Source organism: Chinchilla lanigera, unplaced genomic scaffold, assembly GCF_000276665.1.
Source record: "Chinchilla lanigera isolate Chin_1 unplaced genomic scaffold, ChiLan1.0 scaffold00041, whole genome shotgun sequence".
Classification (NCBI taxonomy): Eukaryota; Metazoa; Chordata; class Mammalia; order Rodentia; family Chinchillidae; genus Chinchilla; species Chinchilla lanigera.
Genome location: NW_004955442.1, coordinates 15,312,224 through 15,328,360, shown reverse-complemented (window position 1 = coordinate 15,328,360; position 16,137 = coordinate 15,312,224). Strand labels below are relative to the sequence as shown.

The 16,137-nt window shown below is 51.3% G+C and overlaps 2 protein-coding genes across 3 annotated transcripts in view; both read right to left on the bottom strand.

Moving 5' to 3' along the window:
- Positions 1-49: 49 nt before the first annotated feature.
- Msrb1 (methionine sulfoxide reductase B1) lies at positions 50-5,400 on the bottom strand. Its single transcript, XM_005391497.2, has 4 exons — positions 5,268-5,400; positions 3,112-3,260; positions 2,445-2,559; positions 50-986 (listed from the first exon to the last, which is right to left on the bottom strand). Exons 1-4 carry the CDS (start codon positions 5,320-5,322, stop codon positions 955-957), a joined length of 351 nt encoding a protein of 116 aa, XP_005391554.2. The 5' UTR covers positions 5,323-5,400; the 3' UTR covers positions 50-954.
- A 382-nt stretch (positions 5,401-5,782) lies between these two features.
- Rpl3l (ribosomal protein L3-like) overlaps positions 5,783-16,137 on the bottom strand; it is an 11,243-nt gene continuing 888 nt past the window's right edge. Inside the window, exons 1-10 of one of the 2 annotated variants that reach the window (XM_005391489.2) lie at positions 14,489-14,632; positions 13,824-14,016; positions 10,844-11,012; positions 9,437-9,572; positions 7,755-7,941; positions 7,504-7,664; positions 7,234-7,335; positions 6,415-6,510; positions 6,109-6,228; positions 5,783-5,920 (exon numbers count right to left, since the gene is read on the bottom strand). In XM_005391489.2, the coding sequence (XP_005391546.1) occupies positions 5,864-5,920; positions 6,109-6,228; positions 6,415-6,510; positions 7,234-7,335; positions 7,504-7,664; positions 7,755-7,941; positions 9,437-9,572; positions 10,844-11,012; positions 13,824-14,016; positions 14,489-14,617 (1,350 nt within the window). In that variant the 5' untranslated portion in view covers positions 14,618-14,632 and the 3' untranslated portion in view covers positions 5,783-5,863. Of the gene's footprint in view, positions 5,921-6,108; positions 6,229-6,414; positions 6,511-7,233; positions 7,336-7,503; positions 7,665-7,754; positions 7,942-9,436; positions 9,573-10,843; positions 11,013-13,823; positions 14,017-14,488; positions 14,633-16,137 lie in introns of those variants that run through there. The other variant, XM_005391490.2, reaches the window with a different exon arrangement.

The following is a 16,137-nucleotide window of genomic DNA, read 5'->3' as shown; positions in this document are numbered from 1 at the left end:
CCTGGGTTCAACCCCCAACAGTAAAGGGGAAAAAAAAAGGGCAGCAAGCCCAGCTTTTGTCTGTTTATTGATTTCCACCTAATTACTCCAGAAAGTACTCAAGATGGGGAGGGCTTCAACATCATCCACCCTCCTAGATGACAAGAGCTTCTGGACACGGACACAGTAAGGCACAGTGGCCAAATCTTGGGAAGATACATCTCTGCCAAGTGTGAACTAAAGAGAATGACTTCATAGTCCCTGCTGAGTTCATCAGATAATGGTGCAACAGCAGCTTCCCCAGCCTGAGTGAAGCAAGCTACATCTGCAGATTGTGAAACATCTCCAGATTCCTGTGCTAGAGGACAATGGTTCTGAGTGTGGCTCATCGGCTTGCTCCCCGACAGGTCACAGATCATCACCACTCTGACTGGCCTAGAAGGGTTTAGTCAGAGCAGATCATGTAGTGACCAGGGCTGAAGTAGCTGGCCAGGGCAGTCCCCAGATGGACATAAGCTTTGGAGAGGACCAGGGCCCCACAAGGGGAGGTCCAGATATCCAGGGACAGGGTAACAAAGTGAAAAAAACAGGGGCTGGGGATTTAGCTCAGCGGCACAGCGCCTGCCTGGCAAGCGTGAGGTCGTGAGTTTGATTCCCAGTACTAGAAAAAAAACAAACAACAACAAAAAAATAAAACAGTGAAAAAAACAGAGGTAGCGGCACAACATCATTCAAAGGTGAGCTGAGCCCAGAGCTCACCTTCTGGAGACTGTGGGCCAAAGGCTAAGACGACTGGCAGCATGCACCCACCCAGGGCCTATCCTGGCAAAAGGTTATGGGTTATCGCAAATAAGGGCTTTGCCAAGGAGACTTGTTCAGAATGCCGTCTATGTGTCCAGGGTTCCACTGTCAAGGTGTGAAGGCCAAGATGTAGTCACAGTGCGTATCCATCTGGGGTGGGTGTGGGCTGCCCGTCTAGTGCCCCTGGGAGGCAGAAGTTTCCTTGTCTGAAAGAAAGGAGAGAGAAGAGAGAAAGCAAGGGAGTGTTAAACCATGTTTCAGATATCAAGCAAGTCAGCAGGTCCAGAGTCCTAGCTCCTATATGTTTTCCTGAGATTTACTGGAGAACCCAAAGTCCTTTCTCTGCACAAACAATGGCAAAAGGTAAAAAACATCACTGCAGACTAATCAGGTAGCAGGCCCTGCAAACCACTCGCCCAACCTCACAGCAGTCAGTGACATGTGCCGCTGACAGCCCCATTTTACAGAGTGCAAAACTGAGATTGAGGGGACTGGCCACAGTCCTGGGAATAGCCAGAAAAGAGCTGGGATTCACACTTCCAAGTGTGAGGAGGAGTCAGGGTAGCCATGTCTCCCCAGGTCTGTGAGCAGACTGTGACAAGGCATGAGGCTCTGTGTGAGCAGGAGAGCAGTGGGCAAAGCAGGCTGAGCTGATAGAATGCACACACACAGCAAACAGCTCCCCCGCGCCAACTGCCAGGAAGCCCAGTGTGGTGGTGCACGCCAATAATCCCAACACTCTGGAAAGCTGAGGAAGGAAGATTGCAAGTTTGACCCCAGCCTAGGCAACTCAGTGACTCAGCAAGACCCTGTCTCAAAATTGAAAATACAGCTGGGCGTGGTGGCATACCCCTGTAATCCCAGCATTCAGGAGGCTGAAGCAGGAGGATTGTTGTGAGTTCAAGACCAGCCTGGGCTGAAGCAGGAGGATCGTTGTGAGTTCAAGACCAGCCTGGGCTACAAAGAGAGCTCAAGGCCAGGCTGAACTGTATACTGAGACCCTGTCTCAAAAAAGACCAAAAAAAAACAAAAAAAAAGAAGTGAAAGTACAAAAAGGGCCAGAGATATGCTCACAGCAAAGGCACTGGTTCAATCCTCAGTACTGCAAAAGAAAAAAACTGGTAAGAATGCTGCCAATAGCCGTGCAGGTTTACTGAGATGTTACTATGTGGCATGTCCAGGGGCCCTGCAGTACATGCAGCTGTCCCCATTGGCCCTCTGAAGGAGACTGTGAAGGAGACCACAGCCACTGTGCAGATGAGGAAGCTCAGAGGCTGATAAGCAAGCCCAAGTTTGCAGCCAGTGGGACACACAGCCGCATGGTCCAGGTCCTCAGCCTCTGCCTGCCCCAGGCACTAATTATAGTTTCAGGGAAAGAAAAAGAGGACCACAAAAGAAAACCCTTTGCCATACTCTCCCTCAGATGCCCCTTTCTGGGGGCATACATGGTCAACCAGGCAGAGGAAGCAGGACATTTGCTCCCTTGTCCTCGCCTCGCAGCCACTGTTTCAAGTGACTTTGGCTGGGCAGGCCCTGGGCAGCATGATCTGCTGCCCCCGATACTGTGCAGTGGTAAGCAGGTGAGCACAACAGCATCCTCTTCCCTACCCCAGACCAACTCAGTGTACACCAGGCTGTCCCCTAGCCACAAAAGTCAAGCTCACCTTTAGGGATAAACTTCAGCGTGCTGCTGAATATTCAGAATCGAGATTGTCCCTGCTTGGGGCCATCGTTCAGGAACTCATGGCCCAGCCTGTTGCCACACCTGCCACAAGACACCTGGAAAGATCATAAGATAACCACATGAGCGCCTGGTCCGAAGAAACAGCCAGGGTGATGGCCTTCTGCTGTATGAGGTTAATCTTCAACCTAGAGCCTGTGAGGGGGCTGGGGATCTAGCTCAGCGGCACAGCGCGTGCCTGGCAAACACAAAGTCCTGAGTTCTATTACTGGTACCTCCCTGCCAAAGAAAAGGTTATGCTGGGTGTGATGGCACACACCTGTAATCCCAGCACTCAAGAGGATGAGGCAGGAGGATTGTTGCGAGTTCAAGGCCAGCCTGGGATACAAAGTGAGCTCAAGGCCAGCCTGAACTGCATAGTGAGACCCTGTCTCAAAAAGACAAAAAAAAAAAAGAGCCTGTGAGGGATACTGTCCTGCTACCCATTATCCATCAGGATGCCAGGCTATCCCCAAGATGAGTGTGGCAGCTTCTAGAGCTAAGACCAGAAGCCTCAAAACCTTCCCTGCAGAGAGGGAACAGAAAAAGGAAGTGACGAATAGCTCTCTGGCACTGTCTGAAGAGCCCTAGCCCCAGCCACTGTCACCCACCTTCAGGGCTCCAGGTCGGTTGTGCTCCTGACATTTGGCCACACTGTCAGTGTGGATAGTATCCGTGAATGCTGGCCATGGAGACGAGTGTGCGTACTTCGAGCGGCTAGAGAACAACTCATAGCCACACTTGGCACACACATAGATACCTGGGGCAGGGAAGGGCAAAAGCAGAAACATCAGCTCCATACTGTCACAAGTGAATTCCCCAATCCTCAACCTATATGAGGGCAGCACTGCCCCCATTCTGAAGGTGGTCTACATACCCTTCCCACGCACTTGCTGATCATAGGCCACAGGTTGGTCCCAGGGAGACACAACACCAAGCTTATACTCAGGGGATGTGCCAGGGACCAGGACTCACCCTTCACACACATCTCACTGACTCTTTCAGTGGCCCTTTGATGAAGAATCATTAGCATTTTCACTTTACAGATGAGGTAGCTAAGGCTAGATGTTACAGGTACCAAGTGAGAAAGTATGTGGCCAGGACAAAAAAAAATATTAAAAGCCAGGCATGGTGGCACCTGTATATAATCTCAGCACTCTAGAAGCTGAGGCAGGTGGATCACCATGAGTTCTAGGCCAGCCTGGGCTACATATGAGTTCAAGGCTAGCCTGAACTATATGGCAAGACTAGAAAGAAAGAAAGAGAGAAAGGAAAGAAGGAAAGAGGGAAAGAAAAAAGGAAGGAAGGAAGGATGGATGGAAGAAAAAGAAGAAAGAAAGAAAGAAAAGAGAAGCAGTGTGACCAGGGAAGAACCCAGTCAATCTGATGAGGCCACAGGATCCACTCCCTACATAAGATCACACACAGTGAGATGTCCCCACAATCAATGTTAAATACCTGGCACCCCTCCCTCTTCAAGAATCCAACCCTGCTACCCAACAAAGCCCCGATCCAAACATTCTTCCACTGGCCTCTCCAGGCAGGAAGAGAATAATCGCAGAGATCAAGTCTCGACTAAACAAAGAGCCCAGGGAGACAAGGATGGGAGGACAGCTTCCAACTTGTCCCCAAAAGATCACTTTGGAGAAGAAGGGGCAGGGAAGATTGCAAAACTGACTTGCAGAACTATTTGAAAAACAAAACACAGGAACATACAAAAGTACTGAGTCACCTCTCAACCCCAACCAGGACAGCCTTCCTGGAATGTGTGAACTGCTCAGCCTTTACCAGGAAGTCCAGAATGAAGCATAAACTGGGTATGGTGACACAACTTGTGATCCCAGCACCCAGCACTCGGGAGGCTGAGGCAGGAGGATCTCCACAAGTTCAAGGCCACCTTGGGCTACATAGTGAGTTCAAGAGTTCAAGACCAGCCTTAAGTACACAAGAAGACATTGTCTTTAAAAAAAAAAAAAAAAAAAAAAAAAAAAAAAAACAACGAAGCACAGAGGCAGGGAGCTGCCTCAGAAGTGGAGTTCCAGCTCAGGACAACTAGGGTCCCACAGTCAAAAGGCCTCAGGGGAGGGCTTTTTCCGTCCTGGTCCTATATTACAGCTGGTCCCACAGACACCTGGTTTCACAGCCTAGTCCCAACAGATGTTGCCCCAGGGAAACCAATGCCCTAGTTTTCTATATGGACCAGTTTTTATCAAATTAGTCCATTATTTGGAGAGCCCAGCTAGAACTCACCAAGATCTCACAGAGCTTGGAGTCAGGCTGAGAGCTAGCCATGCTCCAAACCACCACACCCTGCCTGTACAGGTCAAACTTCACTTCCCCGGGGCCCTGTGGCATTCCTGGTTACTCAACCAGAAGGCCCTGGGCAGATGGGGAGGCATTTGGGCTGGCACATTTCCATCTGAATAGGATATTCGGTACTTGCCCACTCACCCCGCGGATCCTAAAAACCAGATCATCTGGCGAAACACCTGGCACTGCTCCTGGTCCAGATGTTCCACTGTGCCCTCCCGAAGTCCCGACCCTGACCCAGTTACCCCACGAATAGTCACGGTGAGGTTCGAGGGCTGTCCCCTCGAGTCTCTCCACTCCCCCGGCCCTCCAGACTACCACCTCCTCCACGACCACCTTTCCCTCCCCGACATTCACTCCTCCGGAAGGCCACACACTCGCCCCATTCCAGGGCCCCGAGCTCCACCGACTCCGGAGGGTAGTGACACCCCTCTAATACAAGAGTCGTACGATCGACCTGGTTCAAAGTGGTTCTGGAAAACCTCGCCCCCGAAGAAGCTGCAGAACGACATGGTGCCGCCAGGACAGACCCAAGGCCTCTAATCCCCAAGCCAGTGTACCCACGCCAACAACCCCTTCCCAAGGACCAATCAATCACTCCATACGCCTGACCCCCCGCCCCTGAAGAGGACCAATCCCAGGGAGGCTCCAGGATTTCCCCCTCCCCACTTCCCAGAGGGCCCTGCTCCCTCTCTTGGACCAATCGCGGCTTGGGTAGCGGGTTGCTGCTTCCGCCTCCAGAAGGCCCCGCCCCCTCCCTCGGACCTGTTGAATCCCTTCTTTTCAGTGTCCCCGCCATCGCTTGCTGCGAAGGGTCACTCCTGAGCTGCGTCCGCCAAGTCTATCCCCCGCTGCCGGAAGCCCCGCCCCTTCCCCAGTGGGCTGCGGCTCCTTGGGCCACGTGGGGTGGGGCTTCTTGTTTCGTGTCCGCGTCGCCCGGCCTTTCCGCGACCCCAACCCTCCGAGACGCCGAGCTGCCTCCAACATTTATTGAACAGGACGGGCCCGCGGTGGGCCGGGGTGCACGCCTCAGGTCCCTCCATCCCATGTTCCCTATAAATCCCCGGAGGCTTCCGGCTTCTCCTTCTCGAGATGTTTCTTCTGGGGGCCCTGGGGAGGACAGGAGAAGCGCTGGTCACAAGTCTGTCCGGGGCCACCGCCCCTAGCCCGCGCCAGGCCACCCAGGCCTAAAAGCCGCTCCTGTGAGTGAGTGTGGGGTGGCCCTGCCAGCTCGATGCGTCTAACTTCCCCGCTCCGAAGGTGGAATTCGAGCCCCAGAGGAGAAGGGGCTGGCTTACCATGAAGGCCCTTTTCTCTTGGGCTGTCTGGAAGCGGCCATGGCCAAACTTGGAGGTGGTGTCGATGAATTTGAGCTCAATGTTCTCCAGGGCTCGGCGGCTGTGGTGCACCAGGAGGGACTGGGGATGGAGACGAGCGTTGTCCAGGTGGGTGGGCCGTAGCCCCTCCTGTCACCACCTCCGGTTCCAACATCTCCCCCACCCGCCTCCTGCCAGACCCACCCCACCCCGAGCAGGCTGCAGGGTAGGACAGGCTGGCTGGGGCAGCCCACAGCGACCCGCCTCCCATCTCTGTGCTGCACTCACCTTCCTCAGCGTAATGACCCGCTTCTTGGTACCTGCGATGCAACCCTTCAGCATGATGTAGTCGTTGTTGACTTCCCCATAGTGAGGGAAGCCACCCTGCGAGGGAGACAAGCCAGAGGCCATGCCAGGGAAAGGGCTGCTGAGCTCGGGGAGGGAGCGGGGGAGGCCTAGGAAAATTTTCCACATAGGGCTGTGACTGGAGCCCCCAGGAGAGAGAGATCCGGGCTAAGTTCTTTTAGTCCATTGTCTCACTCAGCATCTGTTTTTTGTTTGTTTGTTTGTTTGTTTGTTTGTTTGTTTGTTTGAGACAAGGCTTCACTATGTAGTTCAGGCTGGTCTTGAACTTACTATGTATCCTAGACTGACCTCAAACTTGCTGTGAGCCTCCTGCCTCAGTCTCTTGAGTGCTGGGATTACAGGCGTGTGCCACTACACCAGGCAACATCTGTATTTTTATGGGGGCAAACTAAGGCTCAGCAGGTTGGCATTACTTGCTGCAGGCCTCACATGGCTGGAGTTTGGGCTCCCAGACCGTGGTGAGAGTTAGGGCATCTCACACTCTCCTGACAGCAGCCAGAGTGTGAGCACCTCGGAGGAGGCTTAGAGGGTACAGGAGATGGCAGAGACTAAGGCCACCAGTCGGCTGCTTGTTGCTGCAGCAAGCCCCACATCACTGCCTACCTAGTAGGGCCTTGTGCCCCAGTCTGCCTGTGGGGCACACATCTTGAGTTCCTGGAGCAAGGTAGCATTCATCTGGGGCTCAAGCCCCCCCCCCATACTTGCCAGGCCCCCTCAGCCAACCCAGCCATTCACCCTCACCAATGGCGTGATGGACTTGTCAGTCACATCATAGCTGGTGGATGCATTGTTCTTGACCAGCTTTCCTTCCTCCATGTGGAGCCCCCGGCCAATGCGGTAGATCTGCCAGGAGAAGAGGGCTCACTAGGGGCCAGAGGTGGCTTCTGGGGCCATGTCCCCCACATCAGCACACATGCGCAGACCCAGGTACTGGTGGCATTTCATGAACCCTGGGAAGTGTCTGGGTCATGCACACCACCCACCGTATTCCCCCCAGGATCATGGACACACCTTCTTGTTGAGCTCAGTGCGGTGGTGGTAACCCTTCTGCCCAGCCCGGGCAATGGAGCAGCCCACACGGGCAGGGTGCCAGGCACCAATGCAGGCTACCTTGCGCAGCCCCTTGTGGGTCTTCCGTGGCAGCTTCTTGGTATGCCAGCGGCTGGTGACCCCTGCGGGTGGTAGGGGCTGGTGTCTGAGCAGTCTGGCCCCCATTGCCTCCAGCAGCCTTCCCTAGAGCTGACATCCCCACCGTGCCCTACCTTTGACACCCCGGCCCTTGGTGACAGCGATGACATCAATGACCTCACTCTGGCTGAAAACACTGTGTACTGGCACCTGCTTCTCCAGTCGGGCCTGAGCCCAGGCCACCTTCTCAGCCACTGTGCCACCATTTAGTTGGATCTCCATAATATGGGCCTTCTTCTGCCGGAAGGGCAGCAGCTTCATCTGCAGGACATGGTACAATGGTAAGGTCACATGGCCCCTACATCTGCAGACGTGGCATGGCCAACTAGTGACCTGAAGTCTTTTATGCATTCATTCATTCACAGATGTTCCTGTGCCCCGGTTGCATGCTGTGTGCTATGCTAGGCACTGTGGGTACAGCATGGAATGAGGTAGACATAGTCCCTCACCTCAGGCTAGGGCAAAGACAGAAGCCAAGTAAACTCTTGGAGAGGACTAAGTGCTCAGATAGACTATTGGGAGGGGCGTACTTTAGAGAGTGTCAGGGAAGTCCTGAGTAGGTGACACCAATAACAGAAAGAAGCCGTGAGGTGAAGATCCAAAAAAAAAATGAGCTGAAGGAACAGCATGTGCAAAGTTACTGTGGCTGGGAAGATCTTAAAGAGTTGGTGGAACAGAAAGAAGACTATGCTGGGTGTGTTAGCACATGCCTGTAATTCTAGAACTTGCGATGCTGAGGCCGGAAGATGGAAAGTTCAAGCCCAGTCTGGGCAACTTAGTGAGATTCTGTCTCAGAAAAAGAAAGAAAAAGGCCAGGCGTGGTGGCGCACGCCTGTAATCCCAGCACTCAGGAGGCTGAGGCAGGAGGATCAGCACAAGTTTAAGGCCAGCCTGAACTGCATCGCCAGACCTTGTCGCAAAAAGACAAAAAAAAAAAAAAAAAAGGAAAGAAAAAAGAAATAGACCAATGTGGCCAGATGGTGGTGAGCAAAGAGCGTGGCAAAGCCAGGCAGGTTGTGGGGAGGACCAGGTGTGATATGATCAGCCTGTGCATCTCTGGCTGATGCTACGTGAAGCACAGAATGTGCAGCTATACAGGTGAAACTGGCCAGTGAGAGCACAGCAGAGTGTCCCACAAATATTTATGAAGCACCTACTGCATACTAGGCTTTTGTTAGACGCTGGGGCTGCACAGTGAACATGGCAGCTGTGGCCTCTGTACCGAGGGAACAAGGTCAAGTCAGTGGAGGGAGACGGACATTAATCATGACTCACTGCCCGTGAACTGCAAGTGTGAGAGTAACTGGGGCAAGGGCGTTTATTCAGGGGCTGGGAGGCTCTAGAGAGGGCAGGAGGCAGCCTCCCCTGAAGACAGATGCCAGGGAGTGTTCCTGTAGAAGCCAGAGCATAAAAGACTTGTCACCCAGATGAAGCCAGACCTCAGGTACTGAATCACATACACTCCTGGGCCAGGGAGGCAATGGCCCTGCACACTGGAGTGTGGCAGGACACCCAAGCCCTTCTGGCCATTTTAGGGTTTTAGGTGACCGTGGGATGTGGCCAGTGTCCTGCGGCCCCTTGGCAGGCACTGACAACATCCTGTCTCAGGTTGTTGTGGCCAGCAAGGCAGTTGGCAGTCATTCGTCTTATGCCCAAGACTTGTGGTATTTTTAGGCTGACATTTGTCAGGGCTCCTGGAAGCTAAAAGGGGAGGGAACCTGGGGTGGACAGACCGAGAGGAGGAGGTGGGGCTGACCTGTGTGTGGACAATGACCCGAATGACTTTGCAGTACTTCTTCATGGCCGCAAAGTCCTTCTGGAGCTGCCTTTTGCCGTCGGCATCCCGCCACCTCTTGCAGGCCTTGGTGAAGGCTTTCTTCTTGCTCTTGTGCCTGAGCCATGCACAGGAAGTACTCAGGGGCGCAGCCGGGGCAGCTCCCCAGGCCAACCTGTCCCCACCCCGCCTACAGCCCCCTAAGCAGCGCCCTGCCCTGAGCTCCCAGGCTGGTTCCAGCGTCATCTTTGAACACAGACTCCTCCTCCTCTCCAGGTCTCCGTGTCTCCCTTGCCTATCAAGTAGGCACCCTCCCTGCCTCCTTGGGGCACATACCTGGAGACCACCCCACATGCCCCCTTGCTGTGCTGCTGGTCTTCTGAAGCCTGCAGAAGGCACAGTGAACAGACACCAGCCTCAGGCTTGAGGGACAGTATTTAACCCTCATCAGAGCTCGGGAAGGCAGAAATGACTATCTGCATTCTGGATGAAGAAACAAGGTTCTGGGGTTTAAGACCTCCAGCTTCCAGATGAGGGGCAAATTCATGATGGAAACAGGAAAAGCAGGAAACCTGGCATTTGCTGGTCACTTACTCTAAGCTGGACACTGGATACACTTCAGCAATCTGGTCCCCACAACCTAGGGACCACTCCTAGTCCCTTTTCACAGCATAGGGACAAGAAATAGCCAGCTTGCCTTGGTCACACAGCCTGCACTGACTCTGGGGCCCTTTTCATCACCTCTCACAGAGGGTCAGGGCTGGGCTGGGCCTCTGTCTCCATAAGGTATGTGTGTGGAGAGGTGCCTGTGAGTTCCCTAGGCAGGTGGGCCTTCCTTGTCAGAACTTAGTGCCAGAGAAGATTTGAGACCTGAGAATACCTTTCTTTCTATGTACAAGAGCTTCTCGGGGCTGGGGATTTAGCTCAGTAGCACAGCGCCTGCCTGGCAAGCGCAAGGTCGGGAGTTTGATTCCTGGTACCGGAAGAAAAACAAAAAACAAAACAAAAGAGCTTCTCAATTGGCTGTTTCTCTTTTCACCTTATCCACTAGGAAGCTCAACCAACTCTGAAATGCCATCAAATTAGCCCTGATGATTATATTTCCTTTTTCCTTCCTCTATCCTGACTTCTGGCCAGGAATATAGCTCAGCAGCACAGTGCCTGCCTGGAAAGTGCAAGGTCGTGAGTTTGATTCCTGGTACAAAAAAAAAAAAATTACTGTGTATATCCTGATTTCCTCTTCAGTCCTTTAATACATCTTCATCTCTTTCTGAAGGGAAGGCACTCCCCAACACACACATACACTTTCCTACCTTCCACACAATGTTGACCCCAGTTCTACCCACCCACCCCTCTGGTTCCAGCACAGAGCTGGGGCATGCCCCTCACCAGTCCTTGTAGAAGCGACGGCGGCACTCATCACTAAGGTGTTCCGCAAAGATGGTCTTGAAACTCCTCAGGCCTCGAGGGGTGGCCACGTAGCCAACCACACCCACCACCATCAGGGGTGGCGTCTCCACAATCGTCACTGCCTCCACCTCTTCTCGCTTGGAAATTTCTAGATGAGACCGGGGATCAGGGTTATAAAGGGAACCGCCTGAGGTCCATGGGAAAGAGCTGGCCACAGAAGGTGGGCCAGGAAGGTGTGGGGCCAGCAGTCAGGGCAGCTCCTCTGCAAGATGGGGTTGGATTAGGCACCCTTTTCTTCCCGCTTCTCTCTCCCTCCCATCCTGCCCCTCTCTCTCTCTCTCTCTCTGTCTTTCTCTGTCTCTCTCTGTCTCTCTGTAGTGCTAGGGATTGAACCCAGGGCCTTCACACTGAACTACTACACCACACCTGGCTAAACCTCCTTTTAATAAATGTATTTTTATAAATTCTAGCAAAATCTTGAAAGAAAAACATGATTGTACGGATATTATTGATTAGGCTGCCATGAAGCAAAATACAAGTTTTTAAAATATTTTAAGGAGCCAGGTGTGGTAGCCCACTCCTGTAATTTCAGCACCTTGTGGTTTTTTGTTTGTTTTTGTCTTTTTGAGACGGGGTTTCACTATGCACTTCAGGCTGGCCTTGAACTCACTTTGTAGCAGAGGCTGGCCTCAAACTCACAAGGATCCTCCTGCCTCAGCCTTTCGACTGCTGGGATTACAGGCATGAGCCACCATGCCTGGCTCCTAATCTCAGCACTTGGAAGCTGAAGCAAATTCAACCCCATCCTGTCTCAAAACAAAAAATGGGGTTAGCAATGTGCCTAAGTGAGAAAGCCCTAGACTCAACACCCAGTACAGCAAGATAGGCTGAAGCAGGAGGATCGTTGCGAGTTTGAGGCCAGCCTGGGATACATAAGTGAGTTCAAGACCAGCCTAAACTATAGTGAAACCCTGTCTCAAAAAGACCAAAAAAGAAAGAAAGAAAACTAGGGGAAACTATATGTATCAATACTTAATATCATTGAATAGTTTAAAAGGTTTAAGGAAATTTTTCACTTTTGTAGTACTAGAGATTAAACCCCGGGCCTCATGCATATACTGGACAAGTGATGTACAACTGAGTTACATCCCACCCTCTACCCATTTTTAATGTGGTACTAAGGGTTACTGGACCTTCATACTGAGCTACATCCCAGCTTTTTTTTTTTTTTGGAGACAAGGTTTCACTAAATTGTCCAAGTTGACCTTAAATTTACAGTCTTCCTGCCTCAGCCTCCCTAAATGCTAGGATTACAGACATGTACCACCGTGTCCAGTTTATCCCAGCCTTTTTAAAAATTTCATTTTATTTATTTATTTTTTGGTACTGGGGATAGAACTCAGGGCCTCCATGTGTTCATACTGAGCTACACTCCCTAGCCCTTTCTTTTTTTTTTTTTTTTTTTGAGACAAGGTTTCATTATATAGTTTGGCTATTCTACAACTCACTCTGTAGCCCAGGCTGGCTTCAAACTTGTGTGGAGCCTCCTTCTTCGACCTCGAGCGCTGAGATTACAGACATGTGCTACCACCCCTGCTTCCCAGCCCTTTTTAAATTTTATTTGAGACAGGGTGTCACTAAGTCACTAAAGTGCCCAGGCTGGGTTTGAACTCACCATCTTCCTGCCTCAACCTCCCAGAGTACTGGGATTTTAAACACGATGCCGGCCTTTCAGTTTTATTTTGAGAAAGGGTCTTGCTACACTAGCCAGTCTGACCTCAAAATTGTCATCCTCCTGACTCAGTCTCCTGAGTAACTGGGATTACAAGTGTGTGTGCCACTGTGCATGGCCAAGGCAGTACATTTTATGTTATGCATATTTTACCACAATAAAAAAAAGCAAGGAAGAAATCTATATGAGGAGGGGCTGGGGATTTAGCTCAGCGGCAAAAGCACCTGCCTGGCAAGCGCAAGGTCGTGAGTTCGGTTCCCGGTACCAGAGAAAAATAAAAAAAAAAAAAGAAATCTATATGAGGAGAGAGAACAGTTGCCAGGAGGCTGGGGAGGGGTCAGTAGAGCATGGCAAACAAGGTAGCCTGGGGCCCTTCAGGGATAGAGTGTTCTGGGTTTGGACTGAGGCATTAGTGTACAGGTTGACACAAATGACAAAGTGCACAGACCACCCCCCCATACACACTCACATACACACACAGGGTGAGTGCACAACTGGGAAACCTGCATAAGGAGATGAACTATCCATGTTAGTATCTGGTTATTTCTTACAACTACTTGTAAATCTGTAATTATTTGAAAACAAAACAAGCATCTAGGTGTGGAGGCACATATTTGTAATCCTAGAACTCAGGAGGCTGAGGCAGAAGGACCTCAAACTCAAGGCCAGCCTAGGCCACACAATGAATTTAAGGCCAGCCTGAACTACATAGCAAGACCCTGTCTCCAAAACACAAAACGAGGTTATATATATATATATATACTATATAATTATTTATTTATATATTTTACATATAACAAGATTATATATATTCCCCAAAAGGTACAGGCATTCTGTCAGGTGGGTTGAAGTGAGGGCTGGTGTCCACCTTTGAATTCCAGTTCCATCTACTTACTTCTGATTTTTTTTTTTTTTGTACTGGGAATTGAACTCAGGACCTTGTGCTTGCCAGGCAGGCACTTGTGCCTCTGAGCTGTATCCCCAGGCCCCATCTACTTACTGACTAGACTAGTTTCTTAGCTACTCTGTGCCTCATTTCCTCATTTGTAAAATGAAGGCAGTGACAGAACCCACCCAAGTTGTTGCCACTCTTGATCTGTCACTGTCCTGAGTCCCTTGGGCAGGGGCTTTTCCAGGACCACACCCCATCCTGGATCAGAGAGCAATTCTGGCTCCTAGCATCTGGAAATCCCTCCACCAACCACCATGTGTCCCGCAGTGACTCACTGAGCCCTGGGCGGTGCACCTCCCGCAAGGTGTGGGTCATCCCCGCCTTGTAGCCCAGGAAGGCTGTAAGATGCACGGGCCGGCTGGGGTCATCCTTTGGCCATGTTTTCACCTTGCCCCGGTGCCGGCGGCTCCTCTTGTGGGGCAGGAAGCCCAGGTGTCCATGCCGCGGGGCAGAGAACTTCCGGTGGGACTGGGGCACAGGAAGAAGGGAGGTCAAAGCTCAGGTCTCCTGGTAGTGTCATCAGGCAGGTCCCAGAGTCTGGACCTGAGAATGGGCCAAGAGACCCCAGGCAGAGGGCCGGGTGGTCCTCAGTGCTGCCCACTGGAACTACAGGAAGGTGAGGGATCCCAACAGGTACAGATTTAGGGGTGGGGCCCCCATACCAATGGTGTCCTGCCGCCACGGGCTCAGCATGGTGGGACCCAGAGGATTGGGAGGCACTGGACAGCGTGCTCTACAGGGACACATGGCTGCTGCCACCTGTCCATCTCTTGTTCCCTCTAGGCCTAGCAGCTCAGCCATGGCCCCTTGCTGCCTCCTCCAACTTCCCGTCCCTTACAGTCAGGAGGACTGTCACTTCCTGGAGCATAGCTGAGTGACACCCACCGGCCCATGCCCCGGGAATGTCAGTTTGTTCCAGATCCACCCCCAGCCCACTGACCATGACAGCCAGCCGATCCCTGCAGGTCAGGAAAGGGCCTCCCCACCAGGCAACAGAGGTCGAGTGGCAAAGCCAGGACACACAGCAGCCAGGTCCCAGATTTAGACCCTGGCAGAGGAGCTCAGTCATCCCATGTGGCCAGCACGGTCTCCAGTGCCAGAAGCAGCCCAGGGCGGGGCATCAGTTGAGTACCCTGGGTCGAGACACCTAGAGCCAGGCCTGAACCTTTGTCTGTGTCAGGGACTGGGTCACAACTCTCCCAGGATGGGACCAATTTGACCTGATAGCAGTGAGGTACCCTAGTTAGGGGCTTTTCTCAGGCAGCACCCAAAAGGAGAATCTGAGTCCCATTTGCTGAAAATTTCCAGTTTCCTTTCTTGAAGGCTGTGAGACTGAGCCGGACGTATGGGGTAAAACAGGTGGATAGGGAGGTGGGGCAAGGAGGGCTGACCATATATCCCATCATGATTCCTAGCTGGCCCTCTCTGTAATCTCAGCACTCTGGGAGGCTAAGGCAGGAAGATCACAAGTTCAAACCCAGCCTGGACAATTTAGTGACTTAGTGACACTGTCAATAAATAAGATGGCTTGGTGGCACATCCCTGTAATCACAGCACTCTGGAGACTGAGGCAGGAGGATTGCTGCAAGTTTGAGGTCAGCCTGGACTATATAACTCAAAGCTAAACTAAACTGTATAGTGAGACCCTGTCTCAAAAAAGCAAGTAATAATAACAATAATAAATAAAATAAATAGGCTGAGTATGGTGGCGCATGCCTATAATCCTAGCACCCGAGGGGCTGAGACAGGAGGATCCATGCAAGTTCGAGGCCAGCCTGGGTTACAAAGTGAGTTAAAGGCCAGCCTGAATTGCATAGTGAGATTGTCTCAAAAAGACAATAAATAAATAAATAAATGGCCCAGGATGTAGTTCAGTGCAAAGGCGCTGTGGGTTCAATCTTTAGTACTGCCAAAAAACAAAATTATCAAGGTTCCTGACTCTAGTAGCCTATGACACTGGACATGGTGCACACCTGTAACCCCAGCACTTAGGAGGCTGAGGCAGGAGTATCGCCTCAAGTTCGAGACCAGCCTGGGCTACAAGTTCAAGGCCAGCCTGAACATCATAGTGAAACCCTGTCCCAAAAAAGACAAAAAAAAGTTATTACAGCTAATAGCCTATGACTCATGACCATTTACTTTATGAATTTAAATCTTAAAAATAAGTTGTGAATGACAAAGGATTAAAATCTCTGGGACCATAGGAACTTCCCAGAATCACATAATCTGTACACCTGACATATCCCTAGAATGTGTAGGTTTTGTATCACTAGATACTAAAATTCTATGCTACCAAAATGTTAAAATTCTGTGTTTCTGAGAGTTCAGAATCTGCAGATCTGATGTTTCTGTGTTTCTAGGCTCTATGATCCCTTAGAACTGGCTTGGCCCATCCATGTGGTGCTCTGGCAGAGACAGCAGAGCTGTAGAGAAGACTATAGGGGCTGAACAAATCTGGCATTTGGTATTTCGTGTTATTCACTCACGTCTTTGTTGTGTGTGCTCTAGCAGGGTGTTTTCCTTTTTTTTGTTTTTTGTTTTTTGTTTTTTGTTTTAACCAGGGTGTTTTCTTTTTTTTTTTTTTTTTTT